This window comes from Ostrea edulis, chromosome 6 (genome assembly GCF_947568905.1).
Source record: "Ostrea edulis chromosome 6, xbOstEdul1.1, whole genome shotgun sequence".
NCBI classification, from domain to species: Eukaryota; Metazoa; Mollusca; class Bivalvia; order Ostreida; family Ostreidae; genus Ostrea; species Ostrea edulis.
Window position 1 is genome coordinate 63,232,181 of NC_079169.1, and position 14,385 is coordinate 63,246,565.

General features: G+C 34.0%; 1 protein-coding gene across 11 annotated transcripts in view; it reads left to right on the forward strand.

Moving 5' to 3' along the window:
* LOC125683131 (calmodulin-beta-like) overlaps nucleotides 1-14,385 on the forward strand; it is a 44,370-nt gene that overhangs the window by 20,134 nt on the left and 9,851 nt on the right. Inside the window, exons 1-2 of one of the 11 annotated variants that reach the window (XM_056140354.1) lie at nucleotides 8,708-8,862; nucleotides 8,956-9,002. The exons of 3 other annotated variants lie outside the window; for them this stretch is intronic. In XM_056140354.1, the coding sequence (XP_055996329.1) occupies nucleotides 8,976-9,002 (27 nt within the window). In that variant the 5' untranslated portion in view covers nucleotides 8,708-8,862; nucleotides 8,956-8,975. Of the gene's footprint in view, nucleotides 1-1,582; nucleotides 2,017-8,414; nucleotides 9,003-10,005; nucleotides 10,581-14,385 lie in introns of those variants that run through there. 7 more of the 11 variants (XM_056140356.1, XM_048923962.2, XM_056140355.1 and 4 more) reach the window with 7 other exon arrangements.

Below are 14,385 nucleotides of genomic sequence, written 5' to 3' on the forward strand. Positions count from 1 at the left end.
GAGATACAGTTAGATTATTCAAACTAGTGACTTCATACCACAGCAGTACATGCCATAATAAACGTATTTGAATACATGTACGTGCATTTCTGCTGTCAAAAATCCGAACAGGGAATTGAACAGTGTGAGAAATTGTTAGACGCTTTTAATACTATAATGAACGCCTGTAAAAAATATGACAAATTTCTGGATGAATCTCGGAAAGGTATGCATATTTTTCGAAAATTAGTATACCTTGTGTAGTGGTGGAGAGAATTTGAGTACCAAATAAAAATGAAAAACTGAAAACACTTTTCAAAAAAGTTGGTAGAAAATATTCTAAGGGCATATCTATGTGGGGGAAATGGGGTTAAAATTATTTCATAGGGTATGAACATTCTGAAATTAAAAATGAAATTGGTGCATAAAATTGTAATGATGCTTCTACATTAAATTTTTTTCATTATATTTACAATTTGTAAATGTAAAATCTTTGTTGAGCATATACAGCAAAATTACTGAACAACGTAATATAAATACTGGATACTTTACAACACCAAAGAGATATGACCTTACACATTTTCTCAGCTTATGCTTTACCAAAGTGTAACATAGATAATAATTATACACTGAATTTGAAATAGCATTTTTTTTTTAAATTCATAGCATACTAGTCACTCTGAAGATTTTTTTATCTAATATTTAGCAGTGATTTAATACATGGTTTGTTTATTTTTACTCACGAAATGATTTTAATGATTTATTGAAAATAAAACGTTAGATATCTTCTTTTTTTTTCTCCCGACCGACCCTAATTTTTAATACAAAAATCCGTAAACCAATAAATTAAAAACTGTGGCCTAAGTGTCGTCAAACTATTTTAATCCTAATATATAAGACTACGATAGACAAGTATGATAAAGTTACTTATATAAATTTACATACTGTGTTTCCAAAACATGTTTCTTGTTAAACAAAATATCCATATTCCAAACGAATAAATAGCATTCGTTGATTTGAACAATATTTATAATGTATTGTATATATGAATATAATAGGATCGTAAACAAGTGCTAACAACTGAAAAGTTCTTCTCAGAAATGTACATATAACAATTGCAATTGACAGGGTGTTTAAAGTGAGTTTGTGGATTATATCTTGGATAATGTTGCAGATACGCGTAGGTATACATATAGCAGAACGAAGATTCACGTCTGTTTGTATGATAGGAAGTTATGGACGGAATTCAATTATAATTAACATAGGGTGAGGTAGAATATCAGACTCGAACCACGGAATTGTAAGTTAGATTTCTAAATATGTTTTGGTCATAGTGTTAGGAGAGATGAATGTTTTTTGAGTGCCAAGAAAAAATCTCGAAGTGAAAGTCACAACATTTCATTTTACATTCTACATATACATTACGGGCGGTTGACACTCTTTCTTAATGCTCCACGCATCACTATGTATATCATAGTTATCCTAAGTACTTATTTAAGCAATGACCTATATCGGAACGTTCGCGCGCATTAGCGTTTGATTTACACACATCTATTGTCAACATATTTACAGATAAGCGTCTTTCTTGTCTATGTTCACAATCATAAACACTAGAAATGCGAACCATATAGTATTGGCTTAAAGCAGATGCGTATAATTATCCTTTAAGTTGCTGTGACCTGGATTTATCTGCTTTTCCTTTGCCCAGTGAAGAAATATTAGTTACATGTACTTTCTTGATCCGGCTTGCCAACACGAGTTACCTCCCGTGTGCTCTAGTTTTTAGAGCTGCGGCTGTTGTAATGATCTTTGGAATTCAGCAGCTGGAAGTGCGAGTTCTATGTAAATACTGCCCTCCGTAAGCTCAGTGAAGCAATATTTATGTGTCTTTGTACACAAATGCATATATTTACTGCGTTCACCGAAACGATTGTCATAAGCTTACTCGTTAAGTGAAACATGGGAGGTTTGCCCATCATTATGTGGAGATGAAATAACGGCGTGTTTCTTTTACAAATTCTTGAAATGGATGAGAAGGTATGTTAAGTTTTTGTTCATGTAACTGACAAATTAATGCTGTTGGGCACAAGAGAATTTGGAAGATGCACATTGAAATGCATGACGTAGTGGGACTTGACTACAGGTGTCGATATTATCAAAAGTCTAATCAGTCAGTTCAAACTGTGTATTCCATATCTTTTACAACAGTAAAAGTGTATATCTAGAAGATAATGCGATGTGTATGCCCTACGACTTTAAATCAAAGTTTGGTACAGTGTATCATAGTCTAGATACATAATTATTCTGTTTCTTTATAAAGATGAAGAAACTAGGCTTCTCATCTGACCGTGAAGAGAATCTCACTCAGATTTGAATTGCATGTATATTTCTCTTAAAGAGTATTGGACTATATATCAAATGATTGTAAATTATTATTGCGTATTCTAAGATCAGTGTCTTTCGGTGCAGTTTTATCTTTCGATTTGGACTCCTCTGAATCAATGAATATTGCATAAAATGAAGCAATTAGTACTTCTAACTAAAATTGATTGTGTACTTTGTTTGGAGAATATTCTTTTGAACACTGTTATGATCTTTGCAAACTTTAATAAGTCATGCTGATGACTCTTGTTTCACCTTGACAGTTTATATGGAATAAACCTGCTGTTATGTACACGAAGTATTAGTTGAGGAGTCTCTGTGCACCATTTTAAAATTTAATTTACGGTCGCTGTAGGATCACATGGCTGTCATCTCATCACGAGATGTTCATATCTTTTATTATTATTATTTTTGTTATCAACATCACTCGTAAAACAAAAGTATTGCTTTGCGTGCTACGTTCGACCTCTGCTATTTTTCATGTCACGTGACCTAGGAAATGCTGATGCTGACAAATTAGTTTCATTCTGACGTAGGTATTGGAAAGAGAGGAAATGCATCTGGTAGGAAAACGTATAAAACTCTTTGATGAAAATTAATTAAAATTATCTTAGGGGACCAGATGAGGTATTAGTAGCAAATACATACAGTAGTTTTACGTTTTCGAGGGCGGCTTGAACAGGTGTTCTCTCCACCTGCACGTACTTTTCTGCCACAGGTCAGTCAGCAAGTTTTTTGCAAATACATATATGGTCACATCATACAAGCAGTCTTATAATATGTTTCATTACTTTATGGAGAGAAATATAGGGTAGAGATAATTAATGTTAAAACCACCACAAATGTGTTTTCTCCATGATAACTAAAGGAACTGTGGATTTCCTGTTGTGCTGACACAGGTATCTAAATGTGTCTCCTGCAGATGGCCGTTTGAAAAAGACGCGTCTGCTTAAGGAAACATAAATCATCCCTAGTAACAAACGACTATTATCCTTTGAAATAATTGATATAAAACAGCAGTAGGAGTTCTTAGACTGTGTCAGTCATCTGCGATTTGAATTTCACAAAAACTATTGAGAAAAATTGCAATTGTTTCTTTTCATATCATAATGACAAATTTGAAAATAGTAATGGAGAAGCTTCCGTGCTTTATCGTAATTGAAACTACACATCCTCTCTCAGAATGTTTGATCTTTTGTGTACAAAACATCATATTAAGAACATTTCCATGATAACAGATACATGGCGGGAAAAGAGTGATTATCGTCTGCGAGGAAGCAGATCTCGCGGTAACAACGCGCTAATTGGCTGCGAGGAGAAGACAAATGTATCGTTTCGATAACAGTACTACAAAAACATTTAAATGGTCTTCCTCTGATGTTCCGCTTGAATCGATATGAATTTTAAAAGATCCTTAAGTTTTTCTCTTTACATGTGGATTAAATTTTTGTCCTGTGTATTCAATGAATATTATTACTTCTCTATAAGGTTAATCAAAACACTAGCAGTATAGGTAACAAATGATAAAGTGCGGTCGTTTTCATAGAAGATAATGAACAATGATCAATCTCATAATTTCTATAAAGAATACAAAAGTGAGAGTAGGGCAAACACAGACCCTTAGAAGCACCGGAGGTGGGATAAGGTGACTAGGAGGAGTAAGCATTCCCTATTAACGAATCACACACTAAGCTCGGTTGCCATTGAATGACTAGATCACATTTTGAGGTAAATGTCCCATATGTCAAATTGCAAGTTTATTATTGTTGATTAAATCCAGAAAATAACCCCCAAAAATTTCAATTTCAATATTTGATCTATGGAACTTTTGAAATATGGGTAGAAGATTCAATGTTTTTAATTGTGAAAATAAGATTTTTCTAATTTGCTTCCGCGGCGCTATATACTATACATGAACTTCCTGATATAGCTTTGTAAAATGCTAACGATGGAGCTCCTAAATGGAGAGAAAGTGGAGACTCTTATGATACATGTAGAGGGTCAAGAGTACGTCCTATTATGTAAATTCTAACACTATAATCTATTACATCTGTGATTTCAATTTCCGACATCCTGGCTGTGGTTAAAAAGTAAAATTATCAAAACAATTGAAATGCTGTTGACACGAATCTCTATTCCATCCCTAAACTACATTATGGGTCTAAAACACCAGAAAGAGTGGAATCTTTACATTTCACCTTCATTTAACAAGAGATAACAAGTAAGGAAGAATACTATACCCGAGGAATTTGATATGGATGAACAGTGAATGATATGCACAATAAAGGCAATAATATTTTGAAATTGAAAACTTTCAAATTTATTTTATTTAGTCAAAATATACAGTTTTAGTAGGAAGTAATCAGAAAAAAAAATTAAAATCCCTACTAGATTCGAATCCGCGATCTACATGCAGATAAGCAGTCGACACACTAACCTACTGAACTACTCGGCTAGGCATTTAAATTGAAAAGAAATAGACAAATATTGCTGATTTAAAAAAAAAAAAAGTCGGCCATTATGACGATGTAGTATACCTCCTTAATAGATTCATGATCCACACTCCCTTTCACAATCAGGCAGGATTTAGTGTTACTGAAAATGACTTTTTAAAATTTTATACACATGTATAATTCACACTACTGAGGTACGTTGGAACATAAGTACAGAAATGCTTATTCATGAGAGAAAAAAATGACTTTCTTGTCAACAGAGTTTTGTTGTTCAATGGCATTTATTACCCCCCCCCCCCCTATGTTTATGGATGCATTATTAGCTTAAAAGAGATCAAATTATTAATTCTTTTAAACTTTTTTTGGACCTTCAGTGAATAATACAGCAAGGACTGCAGGGAAAACAATCATGTCAGCCAAATTTCTTGTACAGTCCAGACGGTTTTTGACCATTTAGTCACCATGAGTATTGATACTGGAAATGGAATAGGCTGTGTGTTGAATTTCACTCAAAAAGATCCATACTTAGTACTCTGTAGTAGAAGAGGCCCCACACTTTCTCCATTTTGGAGTTCCATGGTCAACATTTTACACCAAGCCCTCCTTCCTAATACTTGCACTGCAAATACTACCCCAAGCCCAATTTATTTACATATTTATGTGCACCCCCTGTATATTAAGATCTAAGCACCTGTTACCCTACCAAACTATACAACGAATTTCCTGTCAAAGACCCTCTGGTGGTACTACAATTGAATGACACCATGTGAAGGAAATTATCGCTAACTCTGTATATTGGCACAAAATCAATCAATCAATTTTTGTCTCTTGAAAAATAACATAAAGTAATAGGCTTTTATCAAGTTAACTACCGAGGTGTTGTTTCACTTAATATTCACAATAACGATGACATTTCCGACAGTGCCATTACAAGTTGCCGTCAAATCCAAATAACTACATTGTGACATCACACGAGTCTCATCCATGCATATATAGGGATTCACGTGACGTAACCAGAACCAATAAAATTTGTACTTTTTGTCTGCGGTAGGATAAAATTATTATATTTGTGGTTTATAAAAGATATATGAAACAGCTTTACGGAGATGAAGCCCGAATTTTTTTTTAATTTTATCTATTTTTGGTTGGGTTTTTTCTGTATCAAAGTTCGTCATCTGCTTGCATATCGGCTAAATGTTTTACTTTCAAGAACCGTTCTAATCGAACTTTGCACTGAGCATCTTTGAGAAAAAGGGTGCTGGTTTGTTCAAATGACGCAATGCTCCATTCCAAGGGGGAGATAATTGATATAGTGTGGTTTTTCAAAAATTTTAAACACTCTCTTTCAGAACCACTGAACCAGGAAAAATCAAAACTTGCATGAAATTTTTTATTCAGATTTGTTCAATGCACGTGCAGCCACAGTAAGAGTTTAAACTTTATTAATCAGTCTTGAAATGTTGCTAGATAAAATACAGCATTGAGAAAGAGATAAATACAAAGAAAGCAAAATATATGCATGTGAGAAAAAGCTAACAAAAGTTCGTGTGGTTTTTTTTTTCTCTCTTTCGAACAGGTAGAACTACAACCCTATCCATAATGCTATTTATAGATTTACATGATCTAATTGTTGTTTTGTACATTAAATAGTTGCTTTTTTTGGATTTACATGATTTAATTGTTATTTTGTACATTAAATAGATGATCAGTTTATAAATTTCAGGATTTTGAAATATTGATCTCTTCACTTTTTGCACTCTAATTTTCCTTTAAGCTCTTACAAGTTTATTGTTATTTCGAATTTCCATAATTTCGGCTTGAGCATCACTGAAGAGACATTATTTGTCGAAATGCGCATCTGGTGCATCAAAATTGGTACCGTATAAATTTTACATTGAACAGGTAGCTTATTTTTACGTGCATTATTGTAATTAAACGAATAACGAAAGTCATCACAAATTACACACGCGTATCGGGTCACCATTTTTCTTTTTAAAAATCTTTTCTCTCCGTAATTATCACCATCTACATGTCTCCCAGGGTAATTTTGTATTGCCTGACAATTATTCTGCACAAAAAAGGATCGCAAAAATTCAGTCAATCAAACAGCTACGAATGGGAATCGGAAGTGATGTAGAAAAAGATTTTGTCAAATAACGACCAGGAGTAAAATAATTGGATATTTTTTTTTTAATGAAGTCTCTCTAACAAAGGTGATTTTACAAATCCGCATACTTCATTCGTACAATATTTTAATTAAGTATTACAAGGTTACCAAACATCAATTAAACAGTCAGTGGAAAAAATATGTTTTCTACATTTCTCTACACGTGTAAATGTGATTTTTTTTATATATAAAAAAGAAAGTTTTCAAGGGTCACAAGGCTCCAATTTGTCTTAAAATACAAGCATCCTTTTGCAGTATACATTCAAGGTTGTCACATTGATTTGCATTCGCATGTGATGTGATGTATTTGAATTCAAATTTCAAATCATGAACACTGGAACCAGGACGGGATCACAGCATTGTCGCAAACCACTAGTTGTTGTTTCATTACCCGTGGTTTGCGGCATTTCCTTATAGGAGTTATGAGATTGATCACTGTTCGTAATCTTCACCTTTTCATTGTCCACTTTATAATTTTTTTCTCTCCTCATAAACTAACTGTATTAGCAGTAACCTGTATATTTACATGTTAAATATTCACATCAGTCTCACATGTGTAACAGAAATTTACATGTCATTGCATGACTTGCTTTCCGATCTTTATTGATACTTTTGTACATATATCTTGTAATTACACATTCTCATAAAATTGAATAACTAAGTTTCACACCGGGTTATGCAGGATACTTTTTCAGTAAATATAAGATTTATTAGAATTGCAAAAATACTGTTATGATATTTAAAACTTCAATTGATCTGTACGATTTTGATGTAGAATGATACGTCTAAATCAAGAAAGATAAACTTCATTCATTTACACGAATGGCACGTCTTGGTAATTTTCACTAATAGCTGCCTATGGCTAAGAGACCATGCAGAATCCATATTGACTTCGTATCTCAATGACAGGAATCTCATCCGCGTTCTCAGAGTCTCGGTCATTTAGAACATTACCACAAAATTAATCTTTGTCACCCAACTTGTTACTTTGCCACATACCGATACCATCGCTCGCTCGTTTATAGCTTTTAAGGACAGTGCTTTCTAGGAACTTTGGACCAAACGTTTCCCTATTACACAGTGCATATTTTAGCACAATGTATCTTCAGCAATAACGCCGTTTATCTTAAAGAGCAATTTTCCGTGTGAGCGTATGGACTTGGCATTAAACCTCATTCTTAATTTAAGGATTTGTCATGAACAATCGGATTTATCAAATCTGAAATAGATCCATATAATGTTTCTGACATTTCAGAGATCTTAAAAAAAAAAAATTCACAACCCTCGATTCCGCGTTTGAGCGCAGATAGACAGGTGCCTTTTCAGTACGCTATGGTGTGTCAGCTAAAGACGCTAATGTGTTGAGCTTTTAAAGGTTACTGAATTACGTATAACTGTAATAGACAATCATACCGCTCAAGTCAGAAGAAACATGTAGATCTATCAGTATTTATCTATATTTATGCATTGCATTCGTGCTTTCGTCAGATAGATTACAAATTATACATGCATGTAACAGGTCCTTCAGGAGACTCAAACACTTGATTAATTTACCCAAGCACGTACACGTTGATGACAAGATTCTATGAGAAATATTTTATTGTCAGAAAGAACTCGGAACACCTAGTGATTCGATGCTCGTCGTCTCCATATGCACTTTGTATATATATGAACCAAGAAGATACGGTTTGTGTGTTGGCTTCCCTGTAAATGAGTCATCATGGTAAACATTTATACAGCAGTAGAAGCGCAGTGAGCGCTTCCATGACGTGCGTGCACGAATGTTACATTTCAAATTTATTAAGAATAAGTATTGATATTTACGATAGTTGTTTTTCTGACGTCCGTTCGATGTATTGTTTCCGCCTTCTTTTGCCAACTGTGAGTGCCTTTTCGTTCCGCTAGAGTTAAGTTGTCGGTGTGATTTTTGCATCAGTGAACCTAATTGGTTTCCCCTCTTCTTTCTTGCATTAGTTCACTTTTCTGTGGTAACTATGCGGAATGAATTGAGAGATATACAGGTTTGTAATGTTTTTTCCATTAATTTGTATTTATTGTTGATTGAAATAGTAAAACTTCCATGTCCATCCTAGGCATTGTTTCATGCATGTATTCGTTATATTTTCTAACGTGTCATTATTCGATCTTGCATCATCAGTTTTGTTTCGTTATGTGTGCTAATGTGACATTATTCGATCTTGCATCATCAGTTTTGTTTCGTCTCAATTTCACTTGTAACCTGACATGTAAAGAAAGTTAATTAAGCTTTCTTGGATATCGTATTATCATGTTTATTTTAGGAAAATAGGAAATACCTATGCTGTGCTCTCGTTTGAAGCACACTATCATCGATCTAGTAGCTATTACATATTCTTTATTCCGACCAGAGAGGAGAAAATAGATTAAAATTCAGTAGAACACGTATACGTTAACGAGGCTTGAAACCGGCCAAACGAAAACTTTCAACGCACCGCCTAAAATTCATTTAATTTTAGATATATATTTTCTCATCGTCTTTCCCTGTCATCTTTTTCACTATAGCGATTGATATAACCATTTCCAGGTTAAGAATTAGACTATTGAGGTTGTATTTTCAATAATTTATCTAATTTTGATTTTTAGATGAAATTGAATAATTTCCTCCCACACTGAAAACACGAACCGATTTTGATAGAAAAGTACAAACTATCAATGCACTTGCGCACCTTAAATTTTATATAGTATAACTTTTGACTTCTGGATGTTTTCGTAATTTTCTTTGTAATTTTGACCAATTTGCAATGTCTAGAAGCTATTTTCTAATCCCTCTAATCTAATCGCCGATATTTCAGCTCTAAAATACTTCAAAAGTTTATTTTTAGTTGGGCTATTAGAGGAATTTTTTGAAGCCAGGAGACATTGACCTTGTATCACGTGCTCACATGCTGGGCTGCTTATCGGTACTGTTTTCGTTAGAAATTATTTTTATGGGGAATTGATTAAGATAATGATATTTATCACCAGGTTGAGAATATCTACCACAATCTTCCTTCAGAGCACGATGCATAAAGTTGCATCGGCTTCTGTTGAGGAAACCGTCCGCGGCGTCATCATCTATCTCATTAACCGCTTTATATTAATAACCTTTACAAATAGGAACGGTTGTGCATATGCCAAAAGGAATCCTTACAAAGAGTCTTTCTATTGAAGAATAAATGTCTACATGTTAAGCGTTGAATATATTATATTTGAAAAATTTTCTGGATTGATAATATGAAATAACGCTTCGAAGCAGTGTTTCCCAAAATATTCCAACACTTTTCATTATAGCATAATAGCAGTTCCTGTCTGACTATCCCATCAATGTGTGAAAATAGCAATACGCTTGACTGTAATTGAAGACAATTATTAATCACGAAATCTCTACGGCGATCATTACAGCGATATTTGCATCAAAATCGATAATCTTCCAAGAGATGAATGAAATGACGTTATTACACTGGCTCCGCCCATCAAAGGGTCTAAAGCGTACGTTATACGCTGGAAATCGAGGAAATAAGGGTATTCGGCGATAGGAATTCCAAAGAGAAAGCATGACGAAGGATTTCTCAATCACAAAGGTCAGTTTTCAGTTTTCCGAGGTCGTCGTTCCGTTAGGAGGTGTTATTTCTTTGGATGTGTAAATAATTACACGTCAGAGTAATTAGCAAGTTAAATCTCGTTAGCGTAATTGGGAAGTTGAACGTCTTAGAACGGGCGCATACCTCTTTAATAGCCCATCTATTTTTGTGTTTTTATTTGTTTGGAGTTTCTTGTGTGTCTTTTTCTAGATTTATATTTTGCTATTTTCTCCTCTTTTTAATTATTTTCGTTTCAATATAAAATTCGTGTTTTGAGAACTGATTGATACAAGAGCCCATGTAAGTATTGTATAAAGGGTGACTAACCATGAAAATTCTACAAAATAATTGTTTGATCTGAACATATCCTCCACTTGTCAGATGATTATGTTACAGTACATGTAACATGTCGACTTGTCAGATCTTCATGTTGACTTTTCAACTAATAATCTTGAAAACAGATTGTCGGTATCATACGAAAACGTTATTGCCATCCGCTATCAACTTGCATTTCTGACAAGTCGTCATAACCATCTGACAAGTCAGCATTATAATAATTCGACATGATTGAGTGATTAATCAGCATGATAAAAGTGTTGTATTGTCAGATAATTATGTTGACTTGTCCAATGTCGGATAATCATGTGGAGTTTTCAGATGAGTATGTCGACTTGTCAGACAATTATGATAATAGGAGGATGTCACATATGGTATATATTTATGCACATTTGATAAAACTTTAAAATTTCGGTTTAACGTTTTTGTTTATACTCTGTAATTGAATATAATAATGAGCCATAAGGCTTAAAGCCAATAAACAATACAATTGACAAATCGACATAAACATCTGACAAATCAACTTAGTTATCTGACAAGTGGTGACATAAATATGCCACCAGAGACTATACACTCAAAAAGATTGGAAGCAAGTTCTGACATCTTACTAGTACCGCTCTTAAAACTATCAAAAATACTGCCATACAAAAAACTATTACACAAAATAAAATTATATACTATTTTGGCACCCTGATTTTGACTACGGATTACTCTGTTTACCTAATCAAGATATAGGGCTCACGGTGGGTGTGACCGGTAGAGAGGGGATGCTTACTCCTCTTAGGCACCTGATCCCACGTTATTTATATCCAGGGGTCCGTGTTTGCACAACTCTTTATTTTGCATTCATCATAGGAGTTATGAAATTGATCACTGTTCTTTATCTTCACCTTTCTTTGTTGTAAAAGTGAAAATTATCATATCGATTATTTGACTCTACGAATTTTTGTACAGCAACAAAACTATTGTACTCAAAGTAAACGGTGTGTACGTGGATCTACATGTATAACGTTTAAACTAAGTCTAAACTAACAGCTGAAAAGATTAGAGCACTTTTTTCACATCAAACAAAGTAATGCGTCTTCCTATTTTCCACAAGAAAGAAAAGGACCATGAACACTTAATCTGAATAAATCATAATCAATTACGCTTCAAATGAAATGTTTTTATATATTGTTCCCAAACGCTCAAGTATCACAAATTCAACGTGGGGTTTTTTAAGGGCAGCTAACTGTATATTCCAATCAAATGCACGTACATATTAATTCGAAAAATCTTAGAAATTTTCATTCAATTATCTGATACCTGAAACTAACTATGGATAAAACAAGGTATTCAAAACAATAATTACTAGACTCTTTTAACTAACCATTTTCAATATTGATTGATTTGTAAGTGGACTGCAATTCAAATCCCACATTGTATCTTGGTTTCTTGAGAGTAAAGGCAAAATTTCATTTGCAAATGCTTCTTGAAAGTTATCATTTGCAATGCATGTCTATACACTTGTGTGTTAAAGAAGCACTAAAACCAACAACACTGATGTCGGGTTAATAAAACAGATACAAGGTCAAGAGGAGAAATTATATAAAGCATATGTTTGTTTGAACATACTTCTAGGACTAGGCTTGTCTATAGTGAAACATACGTACATGGTGTATATTTATATATATATATATATATATATATATAATGTAGCTGGAACATTTAAGTAGTTTCTATTTCTGTCGACATGTCCACGGCATGTCCTCGTCTGCTGTTCTCTGTAAAACAAAATGAAGGATTGACTGTGTGTGTATATTACAAGTAAAACCAATATAAAGCTCTAGGAGTGTCCTAAACCAGTGCCAATATAGATAAACCCATATCACCTTAAACATCCTTTTATTTTCAAAAAGATGGCGATGACGTAAGAGAACTTGGTCCTTCTATTGACTGTTTGAGATCCGGTTGTCTTCTGCAGACGTCACTAATTGACGCGTTTATTTTAGTCCCTTAAAGTAAAGAAAATGTCAATAAATTTGCATTGTCATACGAGTAATCTTCATTGAAAAATATTTTTATCGGGAAAACATTTTCACAGTAGCTCTCAATGATTCTAAAATTACGTTACGATCATCCATTCTTTATAATTTCATTCTTTTTACATACGTCGGTGTATTGATTTATTATTATATTTTCTTCAAATAGTTTAAATTTTTAATATTTATTGATGATACTCTCTCTCTCTCTCTCTCTCTCTCTCTCTCTCTGAAAGACGTTTATGACGTAAAATACAGTAGAAACACCTGCGACGTAAACAAAATGAAGCAGAATTAGGTTGAGCGTGGTTGATACAATCTGCACATCTTCTCTAATACCCAATCTATTGTTTTCAACCGTCTGGTGATGTAAACCGGAACGCAATAACGGGAAGCAGACGAGATCAGTGGTCATAAAATCCACTGAAAATGGGAGTACAATGGTGATAAGCAGTTTGTATAATAAACAAAATATCCAATTGACGAAGATTATTCAGTGCAAATTTGACTCAAAGAACTGCGAGTTCTTTAGTTGCCAAAGATACATTTCAAAGACAACTCCTTTGTCGATGAACATGTAGAACCAAAACTAAGTAGATCTCTAAATATTTAAATATCTCCTTGTTCCATTCAATTTGTCTAGCGGTCTAGATGTTTGATTGATGATACTGGTTCATACCAAACAGTTTCTATGCCCCCGAAATCGAAGATCGGTTTTTGGCCTGTTCGTTTTTCTGTCCGTTTATCCTTCTGTTGGTCAACAACATTGGCCTTGGATACAACTTTTGAAACTTGAGAGATAAATGTAGAAGCTTCAGAGATGATTGTCTGGGATTGTCTCGGGGGTTATGGGATCAGAGGACGCGGCATCTGATGCTAACAATAATACTTGGCTTCCCAGCCATAGGATTGGACTTGGACGTAACTATTTTTCATCATGATTTTGTCTAATGAAGTTTGTCTGGCATTACCCCCTGGGATTAAGGGGTCAAAAAGCGAGACCTATGTTACTAAAATAGATATTTGGTTTATCAGCAATAACTTAAGATTTTGGCCTTGGGTGTTTAAATCTTGCGTTATGGGTTGGTGTAATGAAATTCTTGTCTGGGGTTGCCTTTGGGATGAAGGGTCAAAGTGCGTGGCCTTCTCAATTTTTTTTGTTTAATTCATCATTAACACCGAGAGAATGCAAAAGGGATAATTACCCTACCCCCGTGAAAACTGTTTATTCACATACTAACAGTCAGGTTTTCGCATGCCCCTACAAACCCATCAGACTAGGGACTACAAAGTTTTTCCCCTATCATTTATTCAAACATCTACTCCAGTAGGCACTTATTCAAAGTTAGGAAAAGAGGAAGAGGGTTAGAAAAAGAATAAATTACTCCACTGGTTGATCATACATGTATATACAAGTTTATGTATACAATACCAATTACTCTGATAGG